At 61.8% G+C, this 26,153-nt stretch overlaps 2 protein-coding genes across 5 annotated transcripts in view; one reads left to right on the plus strand and one right to left on the minus strand.

The window, feature by feature from the left end:
• LOC120394845 (H-2 class II histocompatibility antigen, E-S beta chain-like) overlaps positions 1-26,153 on the minus strand; it is a 91,098-nt gene that overhangs the window by 32,388 nt on the left and 32,557 nt on the right. Inside the window, exon 2 of the mRNA XM_039519005.1 lies at positions 14,861-15,130. Coding sequence (XP_039374939.1) covers positions 14,861-15,130 — 270 coding nt within the window. The remainder of the gene's footprint in view (positions 1-14,860; positions 15,131-26,153) is intronic.
• The window catches only part of LOC120394848 (HLA class II histocompatibility antigen, DR alpha chain-like), a 46,465-nt gene continuing 39,273 nt past the window's right edge, over positions 18,962-26,153 (plus strand). For 2 of the 4 annotated variants that reach the window (XM_039519010.1, XM_039519011.1), the window contains exon 1: positions 18,962-19,085. In XM_039519010.1, coding sequence (XP_039374944.1) covers positions 19,004-19,085 — 82 coding nt within the window. In that variant the 5' untranslated portion in view covers positions 18,962-19,003. Of the gene's footprint in view, positions 19,086-20,259; positions 20,518-21,386; positions 21,669-22,001; positions 22,157-22,709; positions 22,766-26,153 lie in introns of those variants that run through there. The other 2 variants (XM_039519013.1, XM_039519012.1) reach the window with 2 other exon arrangements.

Raw genomic sequence — 26,153 nt, forward strand, 5'->3', positions numbered from 1 at the left:
GGGCCGACCCGGGGCCCCCCTCCCTCCTTCGCAGGTGGTACGCGGCCAGCCCCCCTTTCCTGCGAACGCTGCCCCTCCTCCGGCTGGGTCTCTACCAAGTTGACCCGGTGGGGGGTTGGTCTGCTCAGTTTGTCCCGGAGCTTGGGGCCTTGTTGGCCACACTGATAGCAACCCATGTCTCGTGGGTCCCCTCGAGTGGGACGACTGGACCTGATGCCAGATGTTTCCCTTTGGTGGGGGCCCTCCCTCGGCTCCTTCTGGGAGGTCCCATGGTGACTCTCTCTCTGCGTTGAGGCAGACCTGCTCCTTCGAGACGCCTCCCTGCTATCCCCTGCCCGATGGTCCACAAACTCGTCGGCCAGTCGGCCTGCATGCTGCGGGTTCTCCGGCTTCTGGTCCATCAACCACAGCCTCAGGTCAGACGGGCACTGCTCATACAGGTGCTCCAATATGAATAGGTCAAGCAGGTCCTCTCTAGTTTGGGCCCCAGCTGTCCACTTGCGGGCGTACCCCTGCGTCCGGTTGACCAGTTGTAGGTATGTGACCTCCCGGGTCTTATGTTGACTCCGGAACCTCTTCCGGTATATCTCCGGGGTCAGCCCAAACTCGCAGAGCAGGGCCTCTTTGAACAGGTTGTAGTCCCCCGCCTCCGCCCCCTTCATTCGGCTGTACACCTCCACGGCGGTGGAGTCCAGTAAGGGGGTGAGGAACGGGATCCTGTCTGCAGGGTCAACCTGGTGCAGCTCGCAGGCATTCTCAAAGGCCGTCAGGAAGGTGTCTATGTCCTCCCCCTCCTTACGCCGGGCCAGGAAGTTCTTATCGAAGCTCTTTGTAGGCTTGGGCCCCCCCTCACTCCCCGCAGCCGGGGCCTCCCTGTTGTTCAGCTGGGCCATGGCCAGCTCATGTCTGCGCTGCTTCTCCTTCTCCCTCTCCTCGTATTCGTGTTGCTTCTGCTTCTCCCTCTCCTCGTATTCGCGTTGCTTCTCCTTCTCCCTCTCCTCGTATTCGCGTTGCTTCTCCTTCTCCCTCTCCTCGTATTCGCGTTGCTTCTGCTTCTCCTCCAGCTCTCTCAGTTGTATCTCTCTCTCCAAGTCCAGCCGCCTGCGCTCCACGGAGGCCGAGCGTCGCCGGGACGATCCCCGGCTGGGGGGTGAGCTTCGCCGGGCCGATCCCCTGCTGGCCGGGGGGGGGGTCACGGTGCCCTCGGTAGCTGGGCTTCTCCTCCCCCTCCCCCTAGGCCTAGGGGTGGGGGGTCTCGAGGAGCCCTCAGCGGCCGGCTGACCACTCCCAGTGGGGACAGACACTGGTGCCTGTGCTGCATCTGCCGGGCTGCTTCCCTCAGAGACCGGGACCGGTTCATTGACGCGGTCTCTCTCCTCCAGCCGGGCAATCAGCTGGGCCTTGGTGAGCTTCCCACTGCGCAGGCCCCTCTGCTTGCACTGCTCCACCAGCTCACACTTGCGCTGCTTGGCATACATCTTCCTGCTGGCCACTCGCAGGCCGGGGTGCTCGCCGCTCCCCACGGGTTGCAGGGGGACCCCTAGCGTGCCAGTCCTTGAGGTCACCCCCTCTCTGCCAGGGTCGAGCAGCAGACTCCTCTGCCCCTGGGATCGCTCGCTGCAATCCCCCGGGGGACCCTGTTACTGCAAAGTCCTGCTCTCTGGCCACACTCTCCCAGGGGTTAATCGCCCCTTCGTTTTACTGCTCCCCAGTCACTTACTGCAGGAAGCGCCGTCCACGGGGTGCAGTCGATCCCACCTCTGCCACCAGTTGTCACGGAGTGTAGGGGGATCAGGTCCTGCACCCCTGGACTCCCTGCCGATTCATCAGGATTCTCAGCCAGCCAGTAAAGCAGAAGGTTTATTTAGACGACAGGAGCACAGTCCAGCACAGGTTTTGCAGGCACAGACAACAGGATCCCCCCAATTAGGTCCATTTTGGGGGCCTTACAGCCCCCCTCGGGGATCAGAGCCCTTCCTCCCTGCTCCCCTGTTTCCCCAGCCAACAACAGTCTGCCCAACACCCTCCGGCCCCTCCCCTCTCCTCCGCTTCCTTCCCGGGCCAGGAGGTCACCTGACCCCTTTGTCTCCCACACCTTGAGATGCACCTTTGCAGGGAGGGGCCCAGCCATCAGTTGCTGGGAGACAGATTGTCAGGCATTTGTGCTGCTGGAACTTAGTTTCTGTACCCAGCCCCCAGTAAGACCAGTCCCACTTCGTCACAACATCATCTGGCAGAGAATTAATAATGCCCTCAAGAGCAATACAGTTTTCAGGAGCTACATTATTGCTTGCTTCCAACATTCCAGCTCTTTCACTACAGTGGGAATTCTTTATCTCCTGTTCTTTATCCAGGTTTTTGGCACATTCTTTTACCAAATCCTGGTAGATTTCCAAGCGTTGTTCGGAAGCTTCTTCCAGCAACTCTGGATCATGAGAAAGGCATTGCAAATTTTTAATTCCAGGAGTAACTTATCTTTTCTCTCGTTGAGCAGCTTGCGTCTCAAGTCTTCTCTTATAGTCAGTAGTCTCAGATATTCTTCTTTTCCAATAATTACTTTCATTTCCTCCTCCTCACTTGACATCTCTTTTGCCATATCATGCTCTTCGTATGTGTCGTTATCCACAGTTAAATGATCATCATCTTCTATCACATCTCCCAGGTCCTGTCCCAAAGTACAGGGGCTCTTTTTCTTCCCACCTGCATTTTAGTGTCAGCATTATTATGAGAGCCACATCTCTTGCAGACTTCTGGACAAATGGCTCCTCTTGGGGAGCACTGAGCGCTTTGTCATATGCAGCAGCACACTGGCTCATGTTTACCATCGTATATAGCTTCTCTTTTCCACTGAAATGGCCTTGAAGGAAGTGAGTTTCCCAGAACGGTATGTGCAGCTGCAGCTCTGACTGTTGACTGTTCTTGAGTGCACTGATGCATTTAGCTAGAATCAGTAGAGAAGTGTTAATATTTCCACTCTCTTTCAATCACCTTCATTGCGTGTCTTGGTATGTCTTTCTGAGCCAGCAAGATCACAGAGCGCCAAGTCACTGACTGGTGTTACATCAGGTGCTTTGAATCTTCAGTCTTTAACATTTGAATAGTGAATATGCTGCGACTTCGACTGGTGTAAGGATTCCGTTTGTGCAAGCAATACTCTGCTGCTTCAGCCCGAGCTGCAGAAGTTTAAAAGCTTCTTTTGAATCAGAAATCTGAATCCACTGCAGATCTTTTACATCAGAGCAGCCTCTGATGTCTTGAGCAAGACACGGCATCCTTCTTTTCTTGTCATTTGACACTGGGAGCGAAAAGTCGTAAACACACTCATTGTAAATCCCACAAAAGGAAACCCAAACAGAAACCTTCACAGCACTTGCCATGCACATGTTTGGTTGTTCAGGTTCTTTTATGGGTTCTTCCAAGTCTGCAGGTGATTCTGAAGTTTTGCTGTGATTGTTTATGCTGTTTTGAGAATCTACCTCTTTCATTGGGTGAAGGATGTGTCAATGTTTCCTCCCCCACTCTAAACTTTAGGGTACAGATGTGGGGACCTGCATGGACCCTTCTAAGGGTATGTCTACACTACAAGACTATTTCGAATCAACTTAAGTCGAATTTGTGGAATCGACCTTACGAAGTCGAATTTGTGTATCCACACTAAGGACACTAATTCAACTTTGTGAGTCCACACTAACGGGGCCAGCGTCGACTTTGGAAGCGGTGCACTGTGGGCAGCTATCCCACAGTTCCCGCAGTCGCCGCTGCCCATTGGAATGCTGGGTAGAGCCCCCAATGCCTGCTGGGGGAAAAAATGTGTCGAGGGTGGTTTTGGGTAACTGTCATCATTCAACCGTCACTCCCGCCCTCCCTCCCTGAAAGCGCCGGCGGGAAATCTGTTCGCGCACTTTTCTGGTCAGTGATAGCGCGGACGCCACAGCACTGCGAGCATGGAGCCCGCTGCGATCATCGCTGCACTTATGGCCGTTGTCAACTCCTCACATCTTATCGTACACCTCTTCAACAGTCAGCTGGTGAGAAATTGGGCGAGGAGGCTCCGGCAGCACGGTGAGGACATGAAGTGTCAGAGTGGCACAGACCTCTCACAAAGCACGGTACGCCGCGCCGTGGAGATCATGGTGGCAATGGGTCACGTTCATGCTATGGGATAGCGATTCTGGGCCCAGGAAACAAGCACGGACTGGTGGGACCGCATAGTGCTGCAGGTCTGGGATGAATCACAGTGGCTGCGAAACTTCAGGATGCGTAAGGGTACTTTCCTTGAACTGTGTGACTTGCTGTCCCCTGTCCTGAAGCGCAAGGACACCCGGATGCGAGCAGCCCTGAGTGTGCAGAAGCGAGTGGCCATAGCCCTCTGGAAACTTGCCACGCCAGACAGCTACCGGTCAGTAGCGAACCACTTTGGCGTGGGCAAATCTACCGTGGGGGTTGCTGTGATGCAAGTAGCCAACGCAATCATTGAGCTCCTGCTCTCGAAGGTAGTGACCCTGGGAAACGTTCAGGTCGTCATAGATGGCTTCGCTGCGATGGGATTCCCAAACTGCGGTGGGGCTATAGATGGGACTCACATCCCTATCCTGGGACCAGCCCACCAGGCCAGCCAGTATATTAACAGAAAGGGCTACTTTTCAATGGTGCTGCAAGCACTGGTGGACCATAGGGGACGCTTTACCAACATCAACGTCGGGTGGCTGGGCAAGGTTCATGACGCGCGTGTTTTCAGGAACTCTGCTCTGTTTAGACGCCTGCAGGAAGGTAGTTTCTTCCCGGACCACAAAATAACTGTTGGGGATGTGGAGATGCCTATAGTGATCCTCGGGGACCCAGCCATAGGCGGCAGGTTTGTATAATTTTTGGTGGGGCCCAAAATGGTGGTGCCCCCCCGCTCCCGCCCTGTAAGCCGATATAAAATGAAGCTACAACGCGTCAGCGCCACAAGATTACAAGGGTCAATTAAAAGTGGAAAGTCAGAAGCAGCACTTGCCTACTTCAATATACAGTATTATATTTTGTTGCACCTGTTGTGATGAAGTGGGAATGTCCTTAATATTTTCTCTGAATACTGTGTGGGTGCCTCAGTTTCCCCTGCAAGATGCCAACTGAAGGTGTTGGGGACAAAGAAATCAGGTGGCCTCCTTGTCCGGAAGAGACACAGAGGCCAGAGGAGGGAGTGTCAGTTTGGAGCTGGCTGGGGAAATGGGGAGAGACTCAGAACTTGGTTCTGGGCTCCCCACCCCGCAAGATGGACCTGACAGAGGGGTTCTGTTTTCTGTACCAACAAGCTCTGTTTAAACTGTGTTCCCATCATCTAATAGCCAGACTGTAAAACAGAAGTTTTGAGAGTCACATCTGACTGCGGAGTTGGGGTGCAGGGACCTCTGGCTGCCCCAGGACCCCGCCTGGGCAGACTCGCTGCGGAAAGCGCACGGTGTGGAAGGGCATGCTGAATGCTCTGAGGTCAGACCCAGGAAGGTGTAAGCTTCTTGCCCTGGAGACAGTCTGCTCAGAGAGGAGGCTCCCCCAGAGTCCTGACTGGCTTTGAAGGAGTGGTTCCAGAGCATCCCAGCATCCCCTTCCACCCCATGCACTTCCCAGAAGTCCGCAAAGGCACTAACACTCCCTCCTCTGGCCTTTGTCAAGAAGGCTAACAGCATTTTGGGCTGTATAAGTAGGGGCATTGCCAGCAGATCGAGGGACATGATCATTCTCCTCTATTCAACATTGGTGAGGCCTCATCTAGAGTACTACGTGCAGTTTTGGGCCCCACATTGCAAGAAGGATGTGGAAAAATTGGAAAATCCAGTGGAGGGCAACAAAAATGATTAGGGGGCTGGAGCACATGACTTCTGAGGAGAGGCTGAGGGAACTGGGATGGTTTAGTCTGCAGAAGAGAAGAATGAGGGAGGATTTGATAGCTGCTTTCAACTACCTGATAGGGGGTTACAAAGAGGATGGATCTAGACTGTTCTCAGTGGTAGCAGAGGACAGAACAAGGAGCAATGGTCTCAAGTTGCAGTGGGGGAGGTTTAGGTTGGATATTAAGAAAAACTATTTCACTAGGAGGGTGGTGAAACACTGGAATGGGTTACCTAGGGAGGTGGTGGAATCTCCTTCCTTAGAGGTTTTTAAGGCCCGGCTTGACAAAGCCCTGGCTGGGATGATTTAGTTGGGAATTGGCCCTGCTTTGAGCATGAGGTTGGACCTTATGACCTCCTGAGGCCCCTTCCAACCCTGATATTCTATGATACTCTAAACTGACCACCCAATTTAAGTTGCGTGTTTTTCCCGTCAGGTGAGGACTCTGGGGCAGGGCTGGGGATAAGGAACTTGGGGTGCAGACAGGCTGCCCCAGGGCTAGGGCCAAAGAGGACTCCCCTCCACCTTCCCTGGCAGCAGCAAGCTCCAGGGGAGGAACCCCTCCTCTCCCCCGCAGTTCACTGCACATGCTCCTAGGGTCCCTCTCAGGTCCACAAAGCCCACTCGGCTCCCCTATGGTGGGTACCGAGGGGGGAGGTTGCCATCATGTGTGGCCTCCCCTGCTGCCACCCCTCACCATAGCCTCACTGGGGATGGGGCTGCCCCTTGCCCAGCATGGTGCAGGAGTGGGGACTGCAGGGTGGTAGCTGGGGAGGGGCAGAGTATCACAAAATTCACCCAAGCCCCAGCTGCACAGGTCTAGGATGCTCCCCTCCCCAGTGGTGTAGCCAGGTTCTAACATCAGGGGGAGCAAACATATCCAGTTACTAATCAGGTAGTTCTATAACAGGCTGCCCTGACCCCATCACCCCCTGAAGCACAAGGTAGGGGTAGGCACCACCATGTTGTGCAACAAACACTTGACAAAATTACTGGACTTAGTGCTGGACAATGCGGGCAGGTGGGTATTATGTCATTCAATCATTCAACCGATAAAATTGCACACATTTTGCCTCAGTGAAATTAAATATCCAGAGAATTACTGGGCCTGTGATGATGATGATGACCAGGGCTTGCTCACCTGTGGCTCCCCCTCCCTGTGCTGTGGAGGCACAGCCAGGCAGGTCTGCATCTGCAGGCAGGCACCCTGCCTCAGGTGCAGCTCCCATGGGCCCTGCTAGCTACTAGACTGGGAGCCTCCCGGCCTATGGAATGGGCTGGACTGGGGGGCGGAAGGCAAAGGGGGAGATTGTAGGGAGCTTTGGAGGAGGGGAGGCAGTGGGGGAGGGGAGTGGGCTGGCACAAAGGGGAGGGCTCTTTGGAGAGGAGTGACAGGGGCACAGGGGTCATTGGGAGTCTCTCGAGGGGGCAGAGGGTTGTGTGGGTCTCTGTGGGGCAGGGGGCTGTGATGGGCGGAGCCAGCTGCAACCTGGGTCTGCTCTGCGGGGGGTGTTGCTATAGTCCCCTCAGGAAGCCCCCCCCCCCATCCTGTGTATTTTATACCAGCCCCGGGGTGCCCATTGCTGCTCCTTTCCCCACCCACGGCTCCATCTGTCTGTCCCCACAACTCCCCCGGCTGTGTCCTGGTGTGTGTCTGTCCCACAACCCCCTGGCTGTGTCCTTGTGTCGGTCTGTCCCACAACCCCCAGCTGTGTCCTTGTGTCGGTCTGTCCCACAACCCCCGGCTGTGTGTGTCTGGCTGCCCCCACCCCCCCCGGCGGTGTGTGTCTGTCCCCCTTCCCCGCTGTGTGTGTCTGTCCCACAACCCCCTGGCTGTGTCCTTGTGTCGGTGTGTCCCACAACCCCCGGCTGTGTCCTTGTGTCGGTCTGTCCCACAACCCCCGGCTGTGTGTGTCTGGCTGCCCCCACCACCCCCGACTGTGTGTGTCTGTCCCCTTGCCCCCCCCCGCTGTGTGTGTCTGTCCCACAACCCCCTGGCTGTGTCCTTGTGTCTGTCTGTCCCACAACCCCGGGCTCTGTCTGTCTGTCTGGCTGCCCCCCACTGTGTGTGTCTGTCCCACAACCCCCAACCCCCTGGCTGTGTGTGTTTGTCCCCACCAACCCCCCTCCCCGGCGGGGTGTGTGTGTCTGGCTGCCCCCACAGCTCACAGGCTGTGTGTGTCTGCTGCTCACAATGGCTGCCCAGGGCTCAGCCGCTGCCTGTGGCTCGCTCCCCCTCCCTGCTGTGGAGGCGTGGCCATGCAGCTCCGGCACCGCCCCCGGCAGCTCCCATTGGCTGGGGTTCCCGGCCAATGGGCTGGGAGTCCAGTCGCTCCTGAGGCCCCTCCCGGGAGCTGCCGCGGCCGCTGCGGTGAGTGAGAGCCCCGGGTGTTGCAACGCGGGGACCCCCAGCACAGGGCCTGGGGCCCAAACATTGGTGGGGCTGAGCCCAGCTCCTGGATTATTGGTGGGGCCTGGGCCCCACGGGCCCATAGAACTCGCCGCCCCTGCTGGGCAGAGTCGGGCCGAGAGGGCCGGGGAGCAGAGTGTGCTGGATGCGGCTGGGGCCCTGGGGCTGGGGGCTCAGAACCATCCCTGGGGGTGGGGGGGAAGTGAAACCAGGTGAGGGGAAGCAGGCGTCAGTCTGTCCCTCTGTCCACCCACAGGCAGACGGGGTGTGAAACGACGTGGAGCGTTAACCCTTTCTGGGTCGCGGGGCCGGAGAAACGTCTCCACTGGGCTGTGGGCAATTGCACGGGGACTTTCACGCTGACACCGGATTGACGGCCCTGGACTGCCAAGGCCCCATGGCCCGGCCCCGGCCCCCTAAGCCAGCCAGTCCCCTGCCCTGAGGCTGGATCCGAGCCCCCAGCCCCCAAAGGGCAGAGGCCCCGTGTCCCATCCCTGACCCAGCCAGTCCCTCCCTCCCCCCCGGATCTTCAATGCAGCCCCGTCCATGATAGTTAAGTTGTGACACAGACTGTGGTTAGCACAGCGGCAGGGCGGTGTATAGCCGGCCCGGGGGGTATATCGGGTGCGGGGCAGGAGCAGGGCCGAGATGGTCGGTGTGGGGCGCTGGAGAGGAGACTCCACGGCAGGGGGGGCCCTTGGCCAGCAGTAGGAGCAGCAGGCCAGGCTCTGAGTCCCCTCGTCCTGTGTCCCCTCCCGCAGGGACAGCCCATGGGAGCAGCTGACAGGGACGTCCCCACGGCCTCGTCTCCCCACTCTCGGGGACGCTCCCCCACCAGGATCCCGGAGCTCATTGCACCCGATAGCACTGGGGCCAATTCCCCCCACAGAAATGCAGCCACCTCTGGGGTGGGGCCTGGCAGCTGGGGAACAGCACATGGCACTTTGGAACAGGAAGTGACAGAGACACCAATACCCAATGGGAGCAGTGGGGGGATGGGCCAGGGGAGCATTAATGGCCACATGGGAGCTTTGGCTGGGGTTGGAGTCTCCCCTGGAGCCCTGGGGCAGGTGACAGCGATAGAGCAGGGCTGGGCTGCGGGGAGGGGGAATGTGAGCACCCAGCCCACACATTGCCCCAGAGGTTGTGGGATCCCCCATAGCTGGGACCCCACAGTCAACCCCCCAAGCGGGATGTGAGACTCTGACTGGGATGGGGCTCTGGTGTCACTGGTGAGTCTCTGGGGCCCTGGGGGGACGGGGCTGTGACTCCCTGGGGGGTTTGGACCCCTGGATAATAACTGCCCTGCCCCATCCCTGAGCTGCTCCCCTGCCCCATCGCCCAGCTCACTGACAGGGCTCCCCGCCCCGCCCGGCCCTGTCGCTGACCCCCAGGCCGGGGCGTCCATGCTGCTGGGCTCCCCTCCTGCAGCTGCCTCTCCCCTGGGAAAGGGGCTTGGGGCTCCCGCTCCCCACGGTCTCCTCCCTGCTGCCCCCACCCCTGGGGAAGGAACCGGTCTGCACTGGGACTGGGAACCCACAGCCCCCCCCCAGGAGTCACCCCCAGCCCCAGAGCTCCCCTCTGGGGTCTTGCCCCCTCCCTCCAGTCAGATCCGGCCTTGCCCAGGCCCCTCCCCAGCACAACCCTGATCCCTGCAGCCGCTGAATGGCCCCAAGGTGTGTCTGGGGAGTCCCCTCCCCAAGGGCAGCTGGTCTGTGCCCTGCGTCCCCTCCCCCCCAGCCAGATCCCAGATCCCCCAGCCCTGTCCCGGCCCTGGGGGAGCAGTGAGCACGGAGCCGGTGGGGGCTGGGATGATTTATTAGGGTGCAGCAGTTCTAACAGCGCCGGCCTCGGTCCGGCTCACCCCAGGCTGCAGAGCAGCGTCCCCCAAAGCTTCCCCGAGGGCCACGGGGTCAGCGAGAGGGAACGTGGGGCTGGGCTGGGGCAGGGAAAGGGTTAACACAGGAGGGGTTGCCCCAGAGCCCTGCTGGGACTGAGGGGCAGGGACGGGTCCCCGGGGGGGCAGCGCGGGCTGGAGCCGGGCAGAGCGCGGGGAGCAGACGGGGACAGGAAGGGACCGGCCCCAGGTTCTGCATTCTCCGGGCTGGGCGAGGGGCTGGGGGAGACGGACGGAAACTCCTGCCGGCCGGGGGATCCGACGCCCAGGATCTAACTCAGGAGCCCTGCAGGGAGAGGGAAGAGAAATCAGCCCCTGGCCGTGGGGCTAGTGGGACGGACGGGGGATTTTCTCTGCCAGGCCCCAGGGCGCCCCAGGGACTCTGCCCGGCAGCCGCAGGGCTGGGGGATGCTCAGCAGGACCCAGGACCCTCTGCCCCCGGGAGCAGCTCGGGGATCGGCCTGAACGGGGACCGAGGGAGCCGCAGCCTCCTCCTCCGCGGGGCCAGCGCCCCATTGCCCAGCTGCCCAGGGGCTGAGCTGGGTGGGTGTCACGGGCCGAGGGGCAGAAGCAGCCGCCCCAGGGGCGCCCCAGGCAGCCTGTGCTCAGTGTGGGGGGAGGCGGGTGTAACGGGGGAGGGGGATTGAAATTACCTGCAGGTTGGGGAACGGGGCGCCCTGAAAAACAGAGAGAAACATGGTCAGAGCCCTGGGCAGGGGGAGCCGGTTCCTGGGGGTCAGAGCTCCAGCCCCTGCCCCATGGCATGGAACGCCCCCCACTAGGAACCCAGCCCCCCTCTGGCCCCCAGACCTGGGGTTCCCCCCCCGTTATTACTGTAAATCCCTGACCCAGGATCCCTGCCCGGGGGAGGGGACGGGAAACGCTCTGAGCCCCGGGGCAGGGGCAGCTCCCTGCACTGCGAGGGGTCGGGGTCTGTCCCACCCCGGGGGCTTGGCCGGGGGAGGGGAGAGTGGGAGCTCCCAGCCTGGCCCCGGGGCCCTGTACTGAGATCTCCCCACGGCCCCTGCTCTGTCCCTGCCCTAGGAGGGGGGAGGGTCTGACCCAGCCCCGGCCCCAGGAGAGGAGAAGCCGGGAGGCCCCTGCCAGGCTCTGAGCAGCCCCTGCTGAGGGGTGGGGGGGGAGCCTGCAGCCAGGTCCAGATTCCCCTGAGCCCCCCCAGCCCCACCTCCCCCCACAGACCCCCCGGTGCCCCGCCCCCGCCCGGAGCCGTTCACCTTTCTTATTCTTCAGGTAGATGAGGAGTCCGGGCGCCAGGAAGATCAGCCCCAGCACGAAGCCCCCGACCCCCGTCAGCATCTTGCTCCTGGCGGAGTCAGACTGCGCCTCTGAAACAGGGACACGGAACGGGACGGGTTAGAGCCGGGGGCCTCCGGGCCGGGCTCCATCTGTGCCAGTGACCAGAGCCGGCCGGGTCAGAGCCAGGGGCCTCCGGGCCGGGCTCCCGTCTGCAGTGACCAGCGCCGGCCGGGGCAGAGCCAGGGGCCTCCGGGCTGGGCTCCCGTCCACACCAGTGACCGGCACCGGCCGGGGCAGAGCCAGGGGCCAGGGCCTGCAGGAGCAGCTTTGGGACAATCTGCCCCACCTCAGGGCTCCTCCTGGTCTATGATCGTCAGAGCTCGGCTCAGTCCCTGCAGCGGGAGGTTGGATATCCCTGCCCAATGTCAGTGTGAACTAGTCTAGCCCTGGATACTCCTGTGAGCCACAGAAATGGCCTGTCCCTTTGTGAACCTTGCTCTGTTCCTGGGCTCAGTGACACCCTGTGGCAGTGAGTTCCACAGGCTAATTACACAGTGTGTGGAAAACGTTCTTCCTTTTACCAGGTGTGAATTTGCCCCTTTCCATTCCACTGAGTGTCCCCGTGTCCCATTGCTGTGAGACAGGGAGAACAGATGTTCCCAGCCCAGGTCAATAGATTTGGGCTCGTACAAGTGCTCTAAAAATTGTGAGTAGGGTTGATGCTTTTGCTAAACACAAGCATAAATGTAAAAATATGGATGTAACTGTTACAATGGTAGAAGAAAATTCCCCCTATAACAGCAGTGTCCTTTTCCAAATCAGGCCAAACCTTACACTGCTAAAGGCATTGACTCTCTGCTGCAACAGGAAATCATTTGTGCGTGTACTTCCATTTGCAATTTTCCAGTTTGGCCAGTACAAAAACCAGATGGATCATGGCATTTTATCAGGGGGTGGCCGTGTTATTCTGTAGCCACAAAAACAACAAGGAGTCCGGTGGCACCTTAAAGACTAACAGATTCATTTGGGCATAAGCTTTTGTGCATAAAACCCCCCACGTCTTCAGATGCATGTACTGATTATCAAAAATTAAATGAAGTGTCTCCAGCTGTTACAGCTGTTGTTTCCAAAATGCCTAATCTAATTAATCTGTAAATCCCAAAGCAAAAGGGTTTTCTACCGTTGGCACCTGTCGGGTTTGAATATAACGATAAGCTTTAGAGAATGAGTTCAGCACTCCTGGAAGAGTGCTCCCAGCGTGGCCATGATCAGTACTTTACCCCGAACCTAAATTCTCACGAGCATTGAAATGTAAGAAATACAGCAGCAAATGAATTCCATGATATTGAACAGTCAGCACACCCCACCTCAACCCACTGCAGGAGCAACTAACGCAGCACCCTGGGTTTCAACTCTGCACATGGAGTATAAAAACCAGGAAGTGAAATTAACCAAAGTTATCAATAAATACTTCAAAGTGCTCAGAGCAGGAAAATGGAGCTTCCTATGGAAAACTCCAGCAGGAACCACTCCCATGTATTGATGGTCAATCCATGAGAGGGCACCAGACTAACACCATCTCTAGGAGGATGTGACTAGTACGTGGTACTAGGTGTAGGTGTAACTAGTATGTGGTACTTATCTTTAGGGGTTGTATGTGCTGTGACAGTTAGATCTTTGTTGGTAACCCTAATAAAGCTGCTAAAAGACAGACAGACGCTCGTGTACGTGTTAGGTGGCTACGTCCCATGTGGTCCCATGGGCTCTAGATCCAGAACAAACAGAGATAACGTTGTTGAACTAGAGACCGTAGCCCAGAGCTGAACCCACTGGAACATAATTAACATGAAACAGAATCAAAGGCCACAGCAGACAGTGCTTTGAAGTCTTGCCTTGGGCTGGTATTCGTGGGGGCTGGGTGACCCAGCACTCTTACCCCAGTGCACGGCGAGGGGCCCCCGCAGGCTGACGTGCTCCACCTGGCAGGTGTAGACGTCCCCGCGCCGGGGGCTCATCTCCAGCATCACCAGGATCTGGAAGGTCCAGTCTCCGTTCTGGAGCAGCTCCGTGGACACCACCCCGGCCGTCTGCTCCTGCCCGTTCTTCAGCCACTTGATCTCGATCCCCCCGGGGTAAAACCCCGTCACCGAGCAAACCAGCAGGTGGGAGTGGGGCTGGGACCCCGATTTTGTGGGGAAAACTGTCACTTCAGGCTGAACTGGGGGGAGAGAGACGGGGGATGGGAAAGGGGCCGAAGGCAGATGGGGGCTCAGAGAGAACAGGTGCCCCCCCAGGGAACCCCCCCCCAATATGCCCAGCACCTGCCTAGGGCGGTGCTCCCCAGGGTGTGTGGAGTCCAATCGCCCCAACCATACACACGGCGCCTTTCCAGGACAGGGCATCCCACCCCCTGATACACCTGGCAGCTGCCTGGGGCAGGGCACCCCGGATGTGTGGGTCCCGTTCCCCTGTACATGCCCAGGACAGACAGGGCTCCCCATGGTGTGTGGGGTCTGATTCCCTGGCCACCCCATTCCCCTCTCACTGCCCCGGGGTGGGGCTGGTTCTCTCCTGCCCCCCCTCCCGTTGCCCTGGGCAGGCTCCGGCAGAAAGGGGCTGAGGGGAGTCATGTCCTGTCACCCCCCTGGGGATAGAGCCAGGGACTGTCTGACCCTGGGCCCAGGGAGACGGGGGTCTCAGCCCAGGGACCAGGAGCTGCCCCCACCCCCCTGCCAGGGGTCCCCGAGGGGGGATGGATTGGGTTGGGGGGAGGGGAAAGTTCTGCCCCATCACCTGCCCCCCCCAGCTCAGGAAGGGGGGTAGGAGCTGCAGCAGCCGCCTGCTCCAGGGGGTCTGAGTGGGGGGCGCTGGGGGCTGAACCCCTCAGAGGAGTGGGGGGGGCTGGGACGGGGGAGGGGTCAGCTACCCCCCGGCGACGGACCCGGGGGGGGTCTGCTCCCTGCCGACAGGGGGCGCCGCAGCCAGACCCGGGGGTGGGGGGGGGGGGCGAGGGGAGATTTCCCCCCCCCCGTTACCCCGCCCCAGCGCCTGCCCCAGCGCCTGCCCCCGCCCCCATAGCACGAGACGTTCTGTTACCCCCCAGCCCAGCTGGCGGACCAGGCCCATAGAGAGGGGGAGCATGTCCTGCATCGGCCCCACCCCCCGCGCTCCCCTCGGAGCCCTGCCCCCGCGCACCCTCTCCTGGCCCCGCCCCTAAGAGCCCCGCCCCCCGCTTACCTGTGCGGCCGACCATCCTCCCCGCCTGCGCCGCCCTGTAGTTGTTCCGGCAGAACGTGTCCACCTCAGCCCGCCTGTCCGCCAGGAACGCCTGGTCCTTGTTCCAGCGCTCGGCCTGGGGCCGGCCCAGCTCAGTCTCCTCAACGTAGCGCCCCAGTGCGCTGTGTGCCCCGCCCCCCCCCACTCACCTCTCCTGTCCACGGTGAAAGGTTTGTCCACCTCGTAGTTGTACCGGCAGAACGTGTCCACCGCAGCCCGCCTCTGCGCCAGGAACGCCTGGTCCTTGTTCCAATACTCGGCCTGGGGCCGCCCCAGCTCCGTGTCCCCCACATACACCCCCACCTCGCTGTCGAAGTGCAGGAACTGCTGCTGGTTGTAGATGTTCCGCTGCAGGTACCGGACCCGCTCGGTGCCGTTGGCGAAGTGACACTCAGAGTTCTGCTGGAGCACGAACCGCCCTGCGCGGGGAGGAAACGGGCTCGGCTCAGGGACCCGCCCCCTGCCCCCGGGCTCGGAGCCCGGCGGGGGAGGAACAGCCGGAGCCTCCAGAGTCCCCCCGCCCCAAACCCCTCCCGCACCCAGGGGAGCCCGGCGGGCGTTAAAGGACAGTCACACCGAGCCCAGACGCCGGGGAGGGGGGTGAGACAGGGGAAGGCAGGACGGGGCTCCCCGGGGCGCTGGGGTCTGACCCCCCTGATACACCCAGCGCTGCCCAGGACGGGGCTCCCCGGGGCGCTGGGGTCTGATCCCCCCGATACACCCAGCGCTGCCCAGGCCGGGGCTCCCCAGGGCGCTGGGGTCTGACCCCCTGGATACACCCAGCGCTGCCCAGGACGGGGCTCCCCGGGGCGCTGGGGTCTGACCCCCCCGATACACCCAGCGCTGCCCAGGATGGGGCTCCCCGGGGCGCTGGGGTCTGAGCCCCCCCGATACACCCCAGGTGCCCAGGATGGGGCTCCCCGGGGCGCTGGGGTCTGACCCCCCCCCGATACACCCAGCGCTGCCCAGCACGGGGCTCCCCGGGGCGCTGGGGTCTGACCCCCCCGGATACACCCAGCGCTGCCCAGGACGGGGCTCCCCGGGGCGCTGGGGTCTGACCCCCCCCCCCGGATACACCCAGTGCCTGCCCAAGACGGGACTCCCCAGGGCGCTGGGATCTCTGCTCACCTAGGGGCTCCGTGCAATGAGCCACCTGGGTTCTCAGCACCATTAGTGTCACTAGCAGAGCCCCAGCCCAGCAGCTCCCAGCCCCCAGGATCCGACCCACCTCCCATTGCTGCTCAGGAGGGAGAGATCTGGAAACTCATAGGGACCCACCAGCCTGAGACCTTCTCTGCCCAGCTCCGAGCACCAGCCCCGAGACGCTGCCCACGGCCCTGGGGATTGGGCACCCCCAGCCCATGGGCCAGTCACCACCGGGTCGGGGCAGCATCACCAGTCGCCAGGCAGAGCCGGCCCCAGCAGGGCTCAGTTCCCTACTTCTCCCTCGCAGGGGGCAGAGCAGGGCCTGGGGTCGGGCTGCAGGACTCGCCCGGCGCCTGCCATGGCCCCGGGGCAGCTGGAGAGCGGGGCCGGCCCAGGGACCAGCCCCCACCAGAGCAGGGCCCCCAGCAACGGGCCTGGGACCCTCCGTCCCCTTCCCCCGGTGCCTCGACCCTCTGCTGCTGGCTGGGGCAGGACGGGTGTGTGTTTGGGGGGGGGGGTCTCTGGTTTTATTGGGGATAAATTTAGCCCCAGGGGAAGTTTTGGGGCTGGCCCTACAGGCAGAAGTTCTGAGCTACCCCCTCCCCCACCCCCACAGGCCTGAGCCCTGCCCCCCAGGCACCCCACCAGAGCGGGGGCTCAGTCTCCATGGGTCAGGCACAGCTCGGCCTCCCAGCTGCTCCCACCATCGATCTCCCTAAGGGGCTTCTCTGGTCCCCAAGTCTCTGAGCTCCTCCCCCCCCCGCTACATTCACCCCCCACCCCGTGGTGCAGGGCCGGGCCAGTGTCCCCAGGGCCCAGCTGTGGGGGGAGGCCCAGAGGAGTCAGTGACTGGCCCAGGGTTACACACAGTCTGTGGCAGGGCCGGGAATGACCCCAGGGCTCCTGGGTCCCAGGTCAGCTATGGTGACCAGACAGCAATTGTGTGAACAATCGGGACAGAGGGTGTGTGTGTCGGGGGGGGGGGGGTAATAGGAGCCTATATAAGGAAAAGACCCCAAAATCGGGACATCTGGTCACCCTAAGGCCAGCGCCCCAACTTCTGGGTTGGCCCCTCTCTGGCCCCTCCTGCCGGGCTCAGTGTGAACATCCAGCGCGTTAGCCGGGGCGGGGGGCAAGTTGGTGCCATGGGGGGTGAGGAGGGTTTAGGCAGGGGACAGGGACCAATGCACCACACATAGGGTCCAGTGTCCCAATCTGCCATGGATGATCCCCCAAAACCTGTCTGTGGCTTGGTCTACTCTTTACAGAGCTCTGTGGGTCAGGGGTGTGACCTCCCCTGCCCCAGTGCAGAGCTGGGTCGCCAAGCCCCCAATGTGCAGAACAGGGCATGTGTGGACCGGGCGAGTGCCCTTACGGGGAGGCGCTGTCCTCATATTGGGGATAACACACACACCCCTGCGTGGCAGTGCTGCGTCCACACTGGCAGTGGCGCTGGAACAATTTTTACAGTGGGGGTGCTGAATCATAGACTCATAGACTTTAAGGTCAGAAGGGACCATTATGATCATCTAGTCTGACCTCCTGCACAATGCAGGCCACAGAATCTCATCCACCCACTCCTGTAACAAATCCCTAACCTATGTCTGAGCTATTGAAGTCCTCAAATTGTGGTTTGAAGACTTCAAGACCCCAAATATGGTGATCAGCTAAACCCTGAGCAGTCAGTGGTCCCCAAACTTTTTACCTCACACCCACTCTTACCCTGTCCATGCCCCCTGTGATGAAGTGGGGGATTTTCTTGTTTCTCCTTTTTTTTCCAATAGTTTGCATGCCGAGGGGGTGGTACTCAGTGTCCCCAGGTGTTACTGGTTTAACAAGGGGAGGGGAGAGGGAGGTTGATGTTACAGAGGACCGGAGAAAGACTCGGGACCCCGGCCGATGGCCTGGAGGATGGAGCGACTGGTGACCTGACAACCTGGAGACCCAGCTCAGGAGTCGCAGCCAGTTCTGGCCAGTGGGAGGACAATGGGCTGCGGGGAGAGGACCCCGGTGACCTGACCAGCCGGTTCCAGCCAGAGGAGGGCTGAGAGGAGGCCCAGGTGACCTTGTTTCCCTGGAGAGAAGACAATGGACAGAGGGGGCTTGGGGCCGGGGATATCGGAGGCCCAGCTGGAAAGCAGGGGGGCTCGGGGCTGGAGGGGGGGAGCAGGCAGAGCCCACCTGGCTGCAGGGGGACTGGGATGTGCTGGGCTGAGGGAGCCAGGCCTGAGGCCGGAGAGTTTCCTGTGCTGGGTTCAACTCTCAATAAACCTCCTGTGTTACACTGGCTGAGAGTCGCTCTGGGCTAGAGAACAGGGTGAGGGGGCGGGGGGGGGCATCATCTCCTTCGGGGGTTTGTTGGTCCGGGGGGCCCAGAGCGAGGGGACTCCCTGAGGGGGCCCACGGCAGAGACAGACGTGCTGAGGCTCAGAGAGAAGCGGCTCTAGGAGGTGGAGGGGCCTGACCCCGGGAGAGAGTGGCCCCCCGAGAAGGGCTGTCGCACTGAAAGGCCCCCCCCCCCCACAGACCGCATGGGGCCACAAGTGGGCACCATCTGTGAGTCTGTGAAACCCCCTCTCCCCAGAGCTGGGTCCAGGTCTGGGCCGTGGCTCGGAGAGAGTGGGGGTGTGGACAGGGGTAAGGGGACTGAAGCTGGGACCAAAGCTGGGGGCAGGAGCAGAGTCCCGGGTGCGGAACTGGTGGCCAGGATCCATGCAAAAATTGGGGGTGCTGCAGCACCACCTGGACCTCTAGTTCCCATGCTTATGCACACTAGGGACAAACCCTCCTTGGTGGTGCCACATGCACACCGGGGACAAACCCCTCCTGGCAGCCCTGTCCCCATACCGGGATGAGCAGAACCGCCCCTGTCCAGGCTCTGCCGGGCAGCCCAGCTCTGAGAGCCGGCGCCTGGCCAGGAAATTCTCCATCTCCTCTCCGCGAGGCTCAGCGCTGTTGCTCTGCCCGGTAACAGCCTGGTCGACGCAGGGATTTCTGCCATTGGGCGTGAACCCCTGGGCCGGGCTCCCCTGGCCAATGCTGGGCGCTGCCCCCCAGCCCTGCCCCCCCAGGGTGTGCCATGTGCCCCCCCCCCGACTCCCCTAGTGCTGCCGGCCCCACGCCCAGCCCAGTGCCGGGGAGAGGAGATGGGCGCAGGACGGGGCGTCCCCATGGCCCAGCTGGCCCTGCTCACCCTGCTGGCCCTGCCGGGCGCCGGGGCGGTGAGAGGTACGGGCGGGGCGGGGGCTGGGACACCTGGGGCTTCATCCCCATAGCGCCTGGCTCCCACCCCCAGGGAAGAGACAATGGGGGCTGATGGGCCACTGGGGTGAGATGGATTGGGGTGGGGGCTGCAGGGGGGAGGGTCTCACCCCTGTGGCAGGGAGGGGGGAGGGGAGGCTGGTGAGGGGGCAGCAGAAGGATCGTGGGGAAGTGACTGTGGTTTGGGTACGACACAGCCCTGCCCTAGGGGTGCAGCCCCCCTCCCCCACAGGGACTCGGGGGCTGATCCCCCCAGGGGGGTGCCAGGCACAGGGGGGGAGCATTCCCCAAAGAGCCGTGTCAGGGCCAGACCCTGCTGAGCAGTGAGTGCGTCTGTGCAGAGCAGGGAGCCCCCAGCCCCGCTCCCCGGCCTGGCCCCATTGTCCCCCCAGGGCTCAGACGCACGGGGTGGGGGGGGCTCTGTGGGGCCGACTCTCTCCTCGGCTAGTGGTGGCGGGTTCCCTCCTTTGCAGTCGCTCGGTGAGATCCTGCCGGGCGAGCTGGGGTCAGTGAACGACTCCTTAGATGTAGGTGCCCAACTCCCTTGGGCCCTGGGGACTCCCGGCCTCAGCCCTGAGCCAGACCCCTCCACCCCCCGGAGTGTGTCTGACCCCCCAGCACAGCTTTAATGTCTCTGGCTGGGGAGTTCCCGGGTCTCCTAGTGACCGGCCCTGGGGGGGTGAGTGTCGGGGCCAGGGACTGAAATCGCTCCGAGAACCAGATCATGGTGACACTGGAACATGGAATGAAACACTGATACAGGGAACCAGCCCCACACAGACGGGAGAATGAAATGTCCTGCAGCCGCAGCTCCCAACTTCCCCCAGGAGCCACTTTTGACAGGGGTGGTGTCCCCCTTCACAAGCTAAGTGGGTAGAGGCCTGGCCAGCACTTGGATGGGAGACCTGTAGTGATCAAATGAGCCGGGGGGCACAGTAGGGGGGGCTGTCCCCTCCCAGGCAGCGCTGACCCCAATGCCCTAGCTTGGTGCCAGGGATCCCTGTGCTCCCTGCGGCTGCTTTTCCTTCACACCAGTGAGTCCTAGTGTGAATGTCACGGCCGGGGCGGGGGCTGTGGCCTTAGGAAAAGTGCTGAGAGACCCTGTCCTGGGGGGCCGGTGCTGACAGCCGTCTCCCTGCAGTGGAGCACATGTCTGCCCAGGTGCAGTTCTACCAGCGCACGGACCCGGCCCAGCGGGAGGCCGGGGAGTTCATGTTCGAGTTCGACCAGGACGAGATGTTCCACGTGGACCTGGAGAGGAAGGAGACTGTCTGGCGCCTGCCTGACTTCAGCACGTTCACCAGCTTCGAGGCGCAGGGCGCCCTGGGCAACATGGCCGTGCTGAAGAAGAACATGGAGATCATCATCCAGAACTCCAACCACACAAAGGCCCAGAATGGTACGGCACGGGGGGGCCTTCTCTGCCAGGCATCCCTTCCTGGGTTCCCTCCCCACCTGGCTCCTTCTTACCCCCCAATGCGGGCCCAGTACCAGACCGCACCAGAGACTGAGAGCTCCCAGCCCGTGGAAGGATCCGAGGAGCCAGTCAGCCAGGCCAGGGCTCTGCAGGGCAGGGGCCCCGGGCAGTTCACATCCTCCAGGCTGGGGGCCCAGGGCAGCTCCTTTACCAAGGGCTGTTCATGGCCCCTGCCCAGCGCCAGGCCCTGCCGCTGAGGGATTCTCTCCCCTGCCCCTGGTGCCCCCTGAGCCGTCAGGGCAGGGAGCTGGGACGGCCCCAGTGACACCCCCACAGTCCGGGGGAAAGACCCTGAGCCGGAGCGTGAGCACCAGAAATTGGCTGGCTCAGGGGGGCAGGGAATGGGGCAGGGGCCTGTCCCCTCTAGGGGGCGCTGGCTCCCACCCGGCCCCAGGGCAGGGACTGGCTCGCTCAGGGGGGCAGGGAATGGGCAGGGGCCTGTCCCCTCTAGGGGGCGCTGGCTCTGATCCAGCCCCAGGGCAGGGACTGGCTGGCTCAGGGGGTCGGGGAATGGGGCAGGGGCCTGTCCCCTCTGGGGGGTGCTGGCTCCGATCCAGCCTAGGGCAGGGACTGGCTGGATCAGGGGGGTAGGGAATGGGGCAGGGGCCTGTCCCCTCTGGGGGGCGCTGGCTCCGATCCGGCCCCAGGGCAGGGACTGGCTGGCTCAGGGGGGTGGGGAATGGGGCAGGGGCCTGTCCCCTCTGGGGGGCGCTGGCTCCGATCCGGCCCCAGGGCAGGGACTGGCTGGCTCGGGGGCAGGCAATGGGACCCACTGACCCCTGTCTCCCCAGTGCCCCCTGAGGTGACCGTGTTCCCCAAAGGCCCCGTGGAGCTGGGGGAGCCCAACGTCCTGATCTGCTTCGCGGACAAGTTCTTCCCGCCCGCGCTCAGCGTGACCTGGCTGAAGAACGGGCAGGAGGTGACGGGGGGCGTCTACGAGACCGACTTCTACCCCCGCCAGGACTACGCCTTCCGCAAGTTCTCCTACCTGGCCTTCCTCCCCAGCCAGGGCGACTTCTACGACTGCCGGGTGGAGCACTGGGGGCTGGCTGAGACCTTCATGAAGCACTGGGGTGAGGCCGGGGCACCCGGGGACCCTGCTGGGCACAGGGCTGGGAGCCAGGACGCCTGGGTTCTATTCCAGCTCTGGGAGGGGAGTGGGGTCTGGTGGGTAGAGCAGGGGGGGCTGGGAGCCAGGACGCCTGGGTTCTCTTCTGGCTCGGGGAGGGGAGTGGGGGCTGGGAGCCAGGACTCCTGGGTTCTATCCCAGCTCTGGGAGGGGAGTGGGGGCTGGTGGGTAGAGCAGGGGGGCAGGGCTGGGAGCCAGGACTCCTGGGTTCTATCCCAGCTCTGGGAGGGAGGGGTGGGAACAGCCCCCTCACTCCATGCCCTGTCCCTCTCTCCAGAAGCCCAGGTGCCCACCCCCGTCCCCGAGACCACAGAGACCCTGGTGTGTGCCCTGGGCCTGGCCGTGGGCATCGTCGGCATCATCGCGGGCACCATCCTCATCATCAAGGGGATGAAGATGAACGCCGCCCGCAACCCGCGGGGCCCCTTGTGAGTAGCTGCTGCCCGGGGAGGCACCCGCTGCACCCGGGCCCACCCAGCACCCACTGGGGAGAGCGTCCAGCTTCTGTGCCCCCACAGCCAGCCACAGCCCCTGGGACCACCCAGCCCCCTAGTGAGACCCCACCCACCCGCTGTGCCCCCCCAGCCAGCACAGCCCCTCCTCCACCCAGCACCCCCTCGGGAGATACCCTCACCTGCTGTGACCCCCCCAGCCACACCCAGAGCCCCTCCCCCACCCAGCACCCCCTGGGGGTGCAGGAGGGGAAGGGGTAAGATCAGGGAAAGAAGAGAGCAGCCGAGGGTGATGATCTGTGATAGGGAGGAGAGACACAGGGAAATAAAGAGGGATGGAAAGTGAGGCTAGAACAATGATGAATAGACCCCCCACCCATTGTGCCCACCAAGCCAGCTACAGCCCCTGGGCCCAGACAGGACCACCTGTTTTAATGGGAGGCTCTATGGAGGTGCTGGGGAGTGGCCCTGATCCCTGCCAGCCTCACGTCAGGGCCCAGGGCTCCTGGTAACTGACCCTCTTTGCCTTTCAGGTAAACGCGTGGAGGAGCCGGGGGCCTCCGAATCCCCCAAGTGCCTTCATGGGACCCACATGTGCGCCCCCTCTGCGCTGCCCCCAGCGTCCCTGCTCTGTGCCCGTTGGTGCCAGCTGCTGTACCCAGACCACTGGCCCTGTAACTGTGCTGAGCCAACCCGCTAGAGACTCATCAGGGAACCGGCCCCTTGGGCTCCCCCCTTCTCTGCACCCCCTGCTGGGCTTGGGAGGGGGGACGCCTATCCAGGGAGAGGGCTGCTGCCCCATGGGGCTGGGAATGGGGGTCGCCCCTCGTCGGGGGCAGCAGGGCCCACGGGGCTGATCCAAACCCCACTGCCGTCATGGGGAAGGTTTCTCTTGACTCCAGTGGGCGCTGGATTGGGCCCCGCGCCCGGCCCCTATTGGCCAGAGGCTGCTGTCAGTCACCCCAGGTAAAGCCCCTCCAGCCATTACCCAGAAGGCTTTGGGCCAGATTCGGCCATTCCTGGTCAATGGGTCCCTGTGGGGCAGGATCAGGCCCATGGCTGGGGGTGGGGCAGCCGCAGCGCCCGGCTAACGGCCCCATCGCCCCCGTGTGCGGCTCCCCGGGGTCCAGCCCTGCTGAGCCCAGCGCCCAGCGCGGAGTCTGTGTGGGACGGGCCCCGTCCCTGTACAGCCCCCACCCTGTGCCCCGGGTGTGTCACAGCCCTGCACCCCCAGCGCTCTGCAGCTTTGCTAACAGCAATAAAGTGGGTTTGGGACGTTTCTGGGGTTTTGATCCTGATTTAAAATCTGGTCAGTCTGGGCCGTGCCCGCGGCAGCCTGTGTTATCCCAGCCCAGCCCCCGTCTGTCCAGGGGCACCGGGTTACACTGGGAGTTAAGGGAGTTTGGTAGGAGGGGTAAGGAAGGAGCCCGGATTCCTGGGTTCTATCCCCAGCTCAGGAAGGGGAGTGGGGGCTGGGAGCCAGGACTCCTGGGTTCTGTTCCCATTGCTGATACTGACTCAGTGAATACCCTTGGGTAAATCACCTTCATGTGCCTCGGTTTCCCCTTTTGTGAAAGGTGGCCAGTCTCCCCTGGGTCGGTGGTGGGAGCTCTGGGGCAGAGGGATGGTCCATGGAGCACTCTGAGCTCGTCCCATGGCCGGCAGCCCAGGAGCAGGGCAGGGCTCATGGGCCAGGCTCCCCTGGGACTGAGCCCCGCAGGGCGAGCGGCTGCAGACAGACACTGGCCTGGCTGGGGGCTGCGGTGACGTCCCCCAGGCTGGGGTCACTGTGACGCGAAGGGCAGATCCCCTCCCTCCTCCCCCCCACACCCCGACCATGGCACCGAGCCCCAGCCCAGCTTCCTCGCACCCCTTCCCTGGCACATGCTGGGAGACCCCGCCCACCCCCGGCTCCCACCAGCAGCGATTGGCTGCTCCAACCCGCCAATAACGCCACCAACTGACCAAGCTCTCCCATTGGCCGCTGGAGCCTTGGACCAGCCTCCTGCGCGTTCCCATTGGCTGCCGCCATCCAGCTGTCCCTGTGGGGAATGTTCCCAGCTCCCTTTAGGCAGCTCCAGACACTGGCCCTGGGCTCCTGCCGGCTGGGGAGGCCCCGGGGTGCAAGATAAGTGGGGAACAAATATTTAATAATGGGCTCTTCAGCCTAGCAGAGGAAGGTCTAACACGGTCCAATGGCTGGACATTGAAGCGAGACCAGTTCAGGCTGGAAATCAGGCACAATTTTTACCAGTGAGGGGAAGGAAGCAGTGGAACACGTTACCCAGGGCTGTGTCGGATTCTCCACCCCGGCAATGTTTGGATCATGAATGGCTGGTTTTCTCCAAGATCTGCTCTAGGGCTTATTGTGGGGCAGGTCTCTGGCCTGTGCTGCACAGGGGGTCAGAGGAGAACACAATGGTCCCTTCTGGCCTTGGGATCTACAAAAAATCTAGAAAGGCTGGACATCTAGGAACCAAAGCTGTAGGCCCCACAAGATGGATGGGTGGGGCTGTATCCTGGGAAGCCGTGACTCTGAACTGGACTTGGGGGCGGTCATGCTAGAAGCCAATTGAACATGAGCTCCCAGGGCGATCTGTGGCTAAGTGTAGGTGTACCTTGCCCACTGACTCAGGCTCATGGGGCTCATGCTGTGTGGCTGTTTCATTATAGTGTAGCCTTCTGGGCTTGGGCTGGAGCCAGGGCTCTGGAATCCTCCCACCATGTGGGCTCCTAGACCCTGGACTCCAGCCCAAGCCTGGAAGTTTACACTGCAATGAAACAGCCCCACAAGCCCATCAGCTGGCACAGGCCAGCCGTGGGTGTCTAGTTGCAGTGTAGATGTACCCTGAGAAGGTGACTGTGACCGTGGGCCATATGAACAGGGGAATATCGGGCAGGTGCAGGGAGATGGTATCACCTCTGTATACAGCCCTGGTGAGACCGTCACTGGCTGCCGTGTCCCGTTCTGGAGTCTGCCCTGCAGAAAGGCCATTGAATCGCTTGAAAGGTTCAGAGAGGAGCCACAAGGATGATTCAAGGTTCAGAGAAACCTGCCTTTGAGTGAGAGATGGAAGGAGCTCAGGCTATGCAGGTCATCCAGGAGATGGTTCCTGGAGAGATGTCTGGGAGCAGGGGGCTCTTTGATCTCACAGACAAAGCTGAGCGAGAGCCAGTGGCTGGCAGCTGAAGTGAGACAAATTCAGATGAGAAATAAGGAACACACGTTTAACCGGGAGGGGCACTAACCATTGGAACGACCCAGGGACACGGTGGATTCGCCAGCACTTGGACTCTGTACATCAGGCTGGGACGTTTCTTTCTAACAGATCCGCTCTAGCTTGACTACAAGATATGGGCTGGATGCTGGGATCCCTGGGGGCAATTCTCTGGCCTGTGCATGTAGGAGCTCAGACCAGATGCTTCAAACAGTCCCTTGTGGCCTTGGCAGCTCTGGCTCCATGACTGGGAAGTGGGGTGCGGGCCCCAGGGACGTGGTACCGACTTTCAGGAGAGGCCAGCAGAGCACTCCTGGCGATTACTGCCCCACAAAGCTCGCTCCTGGGCCCGGCTGGGGTATGGGAACTAACAGCACCAGGGAGAGAGCCCTGGAAATACCAGCGGGGGTTGGGGCAAGGATCGGGAGCTGCAGGGCAGCACTGGGGGCAGGTGGCAGTGCGGAGAACTGCAGACTGAACAGTGGTGGGGAGGGCAGGGCACGGTGCCAGCAGGGTCTGGGGAGGGGCCCAGAGACAGAGGTTGGCAGGGTCTTGGGCTCAGGGCACTGCCCAGGGTGGGGATTGGTGAGGGGTGGGTCTGGAGAGGGTGTAGCAGGGTCTGGGCTCAGGAAGGTGTGATGAAGTGGGTTTTTTTCTTGTTTTCAGTGGTTTTCCAATGGTTTGCATGCAGAGGGGGTAGGACTCAGTGTCCCTGGGTGTTACTGGTTTAACGAGGTGAGGGGAGAGGGAATTTGTTGT

This window comes from Mauremys reevesii, unplaced genomic scaffold, assembly GCF_016161935.1.
Source record: "Mauremys reevesii isolate NIE-2019 unplaced genomic scaffold, ASM1616193v1 Contig8, whole genome shotgun sequence".
In the NCBI taxonomy this organism is placed as follows: Eukaryota; Metazoa; Chordata; order Testudines; family Geoemydidae; genus Mauremys; species Mauremys reevesii.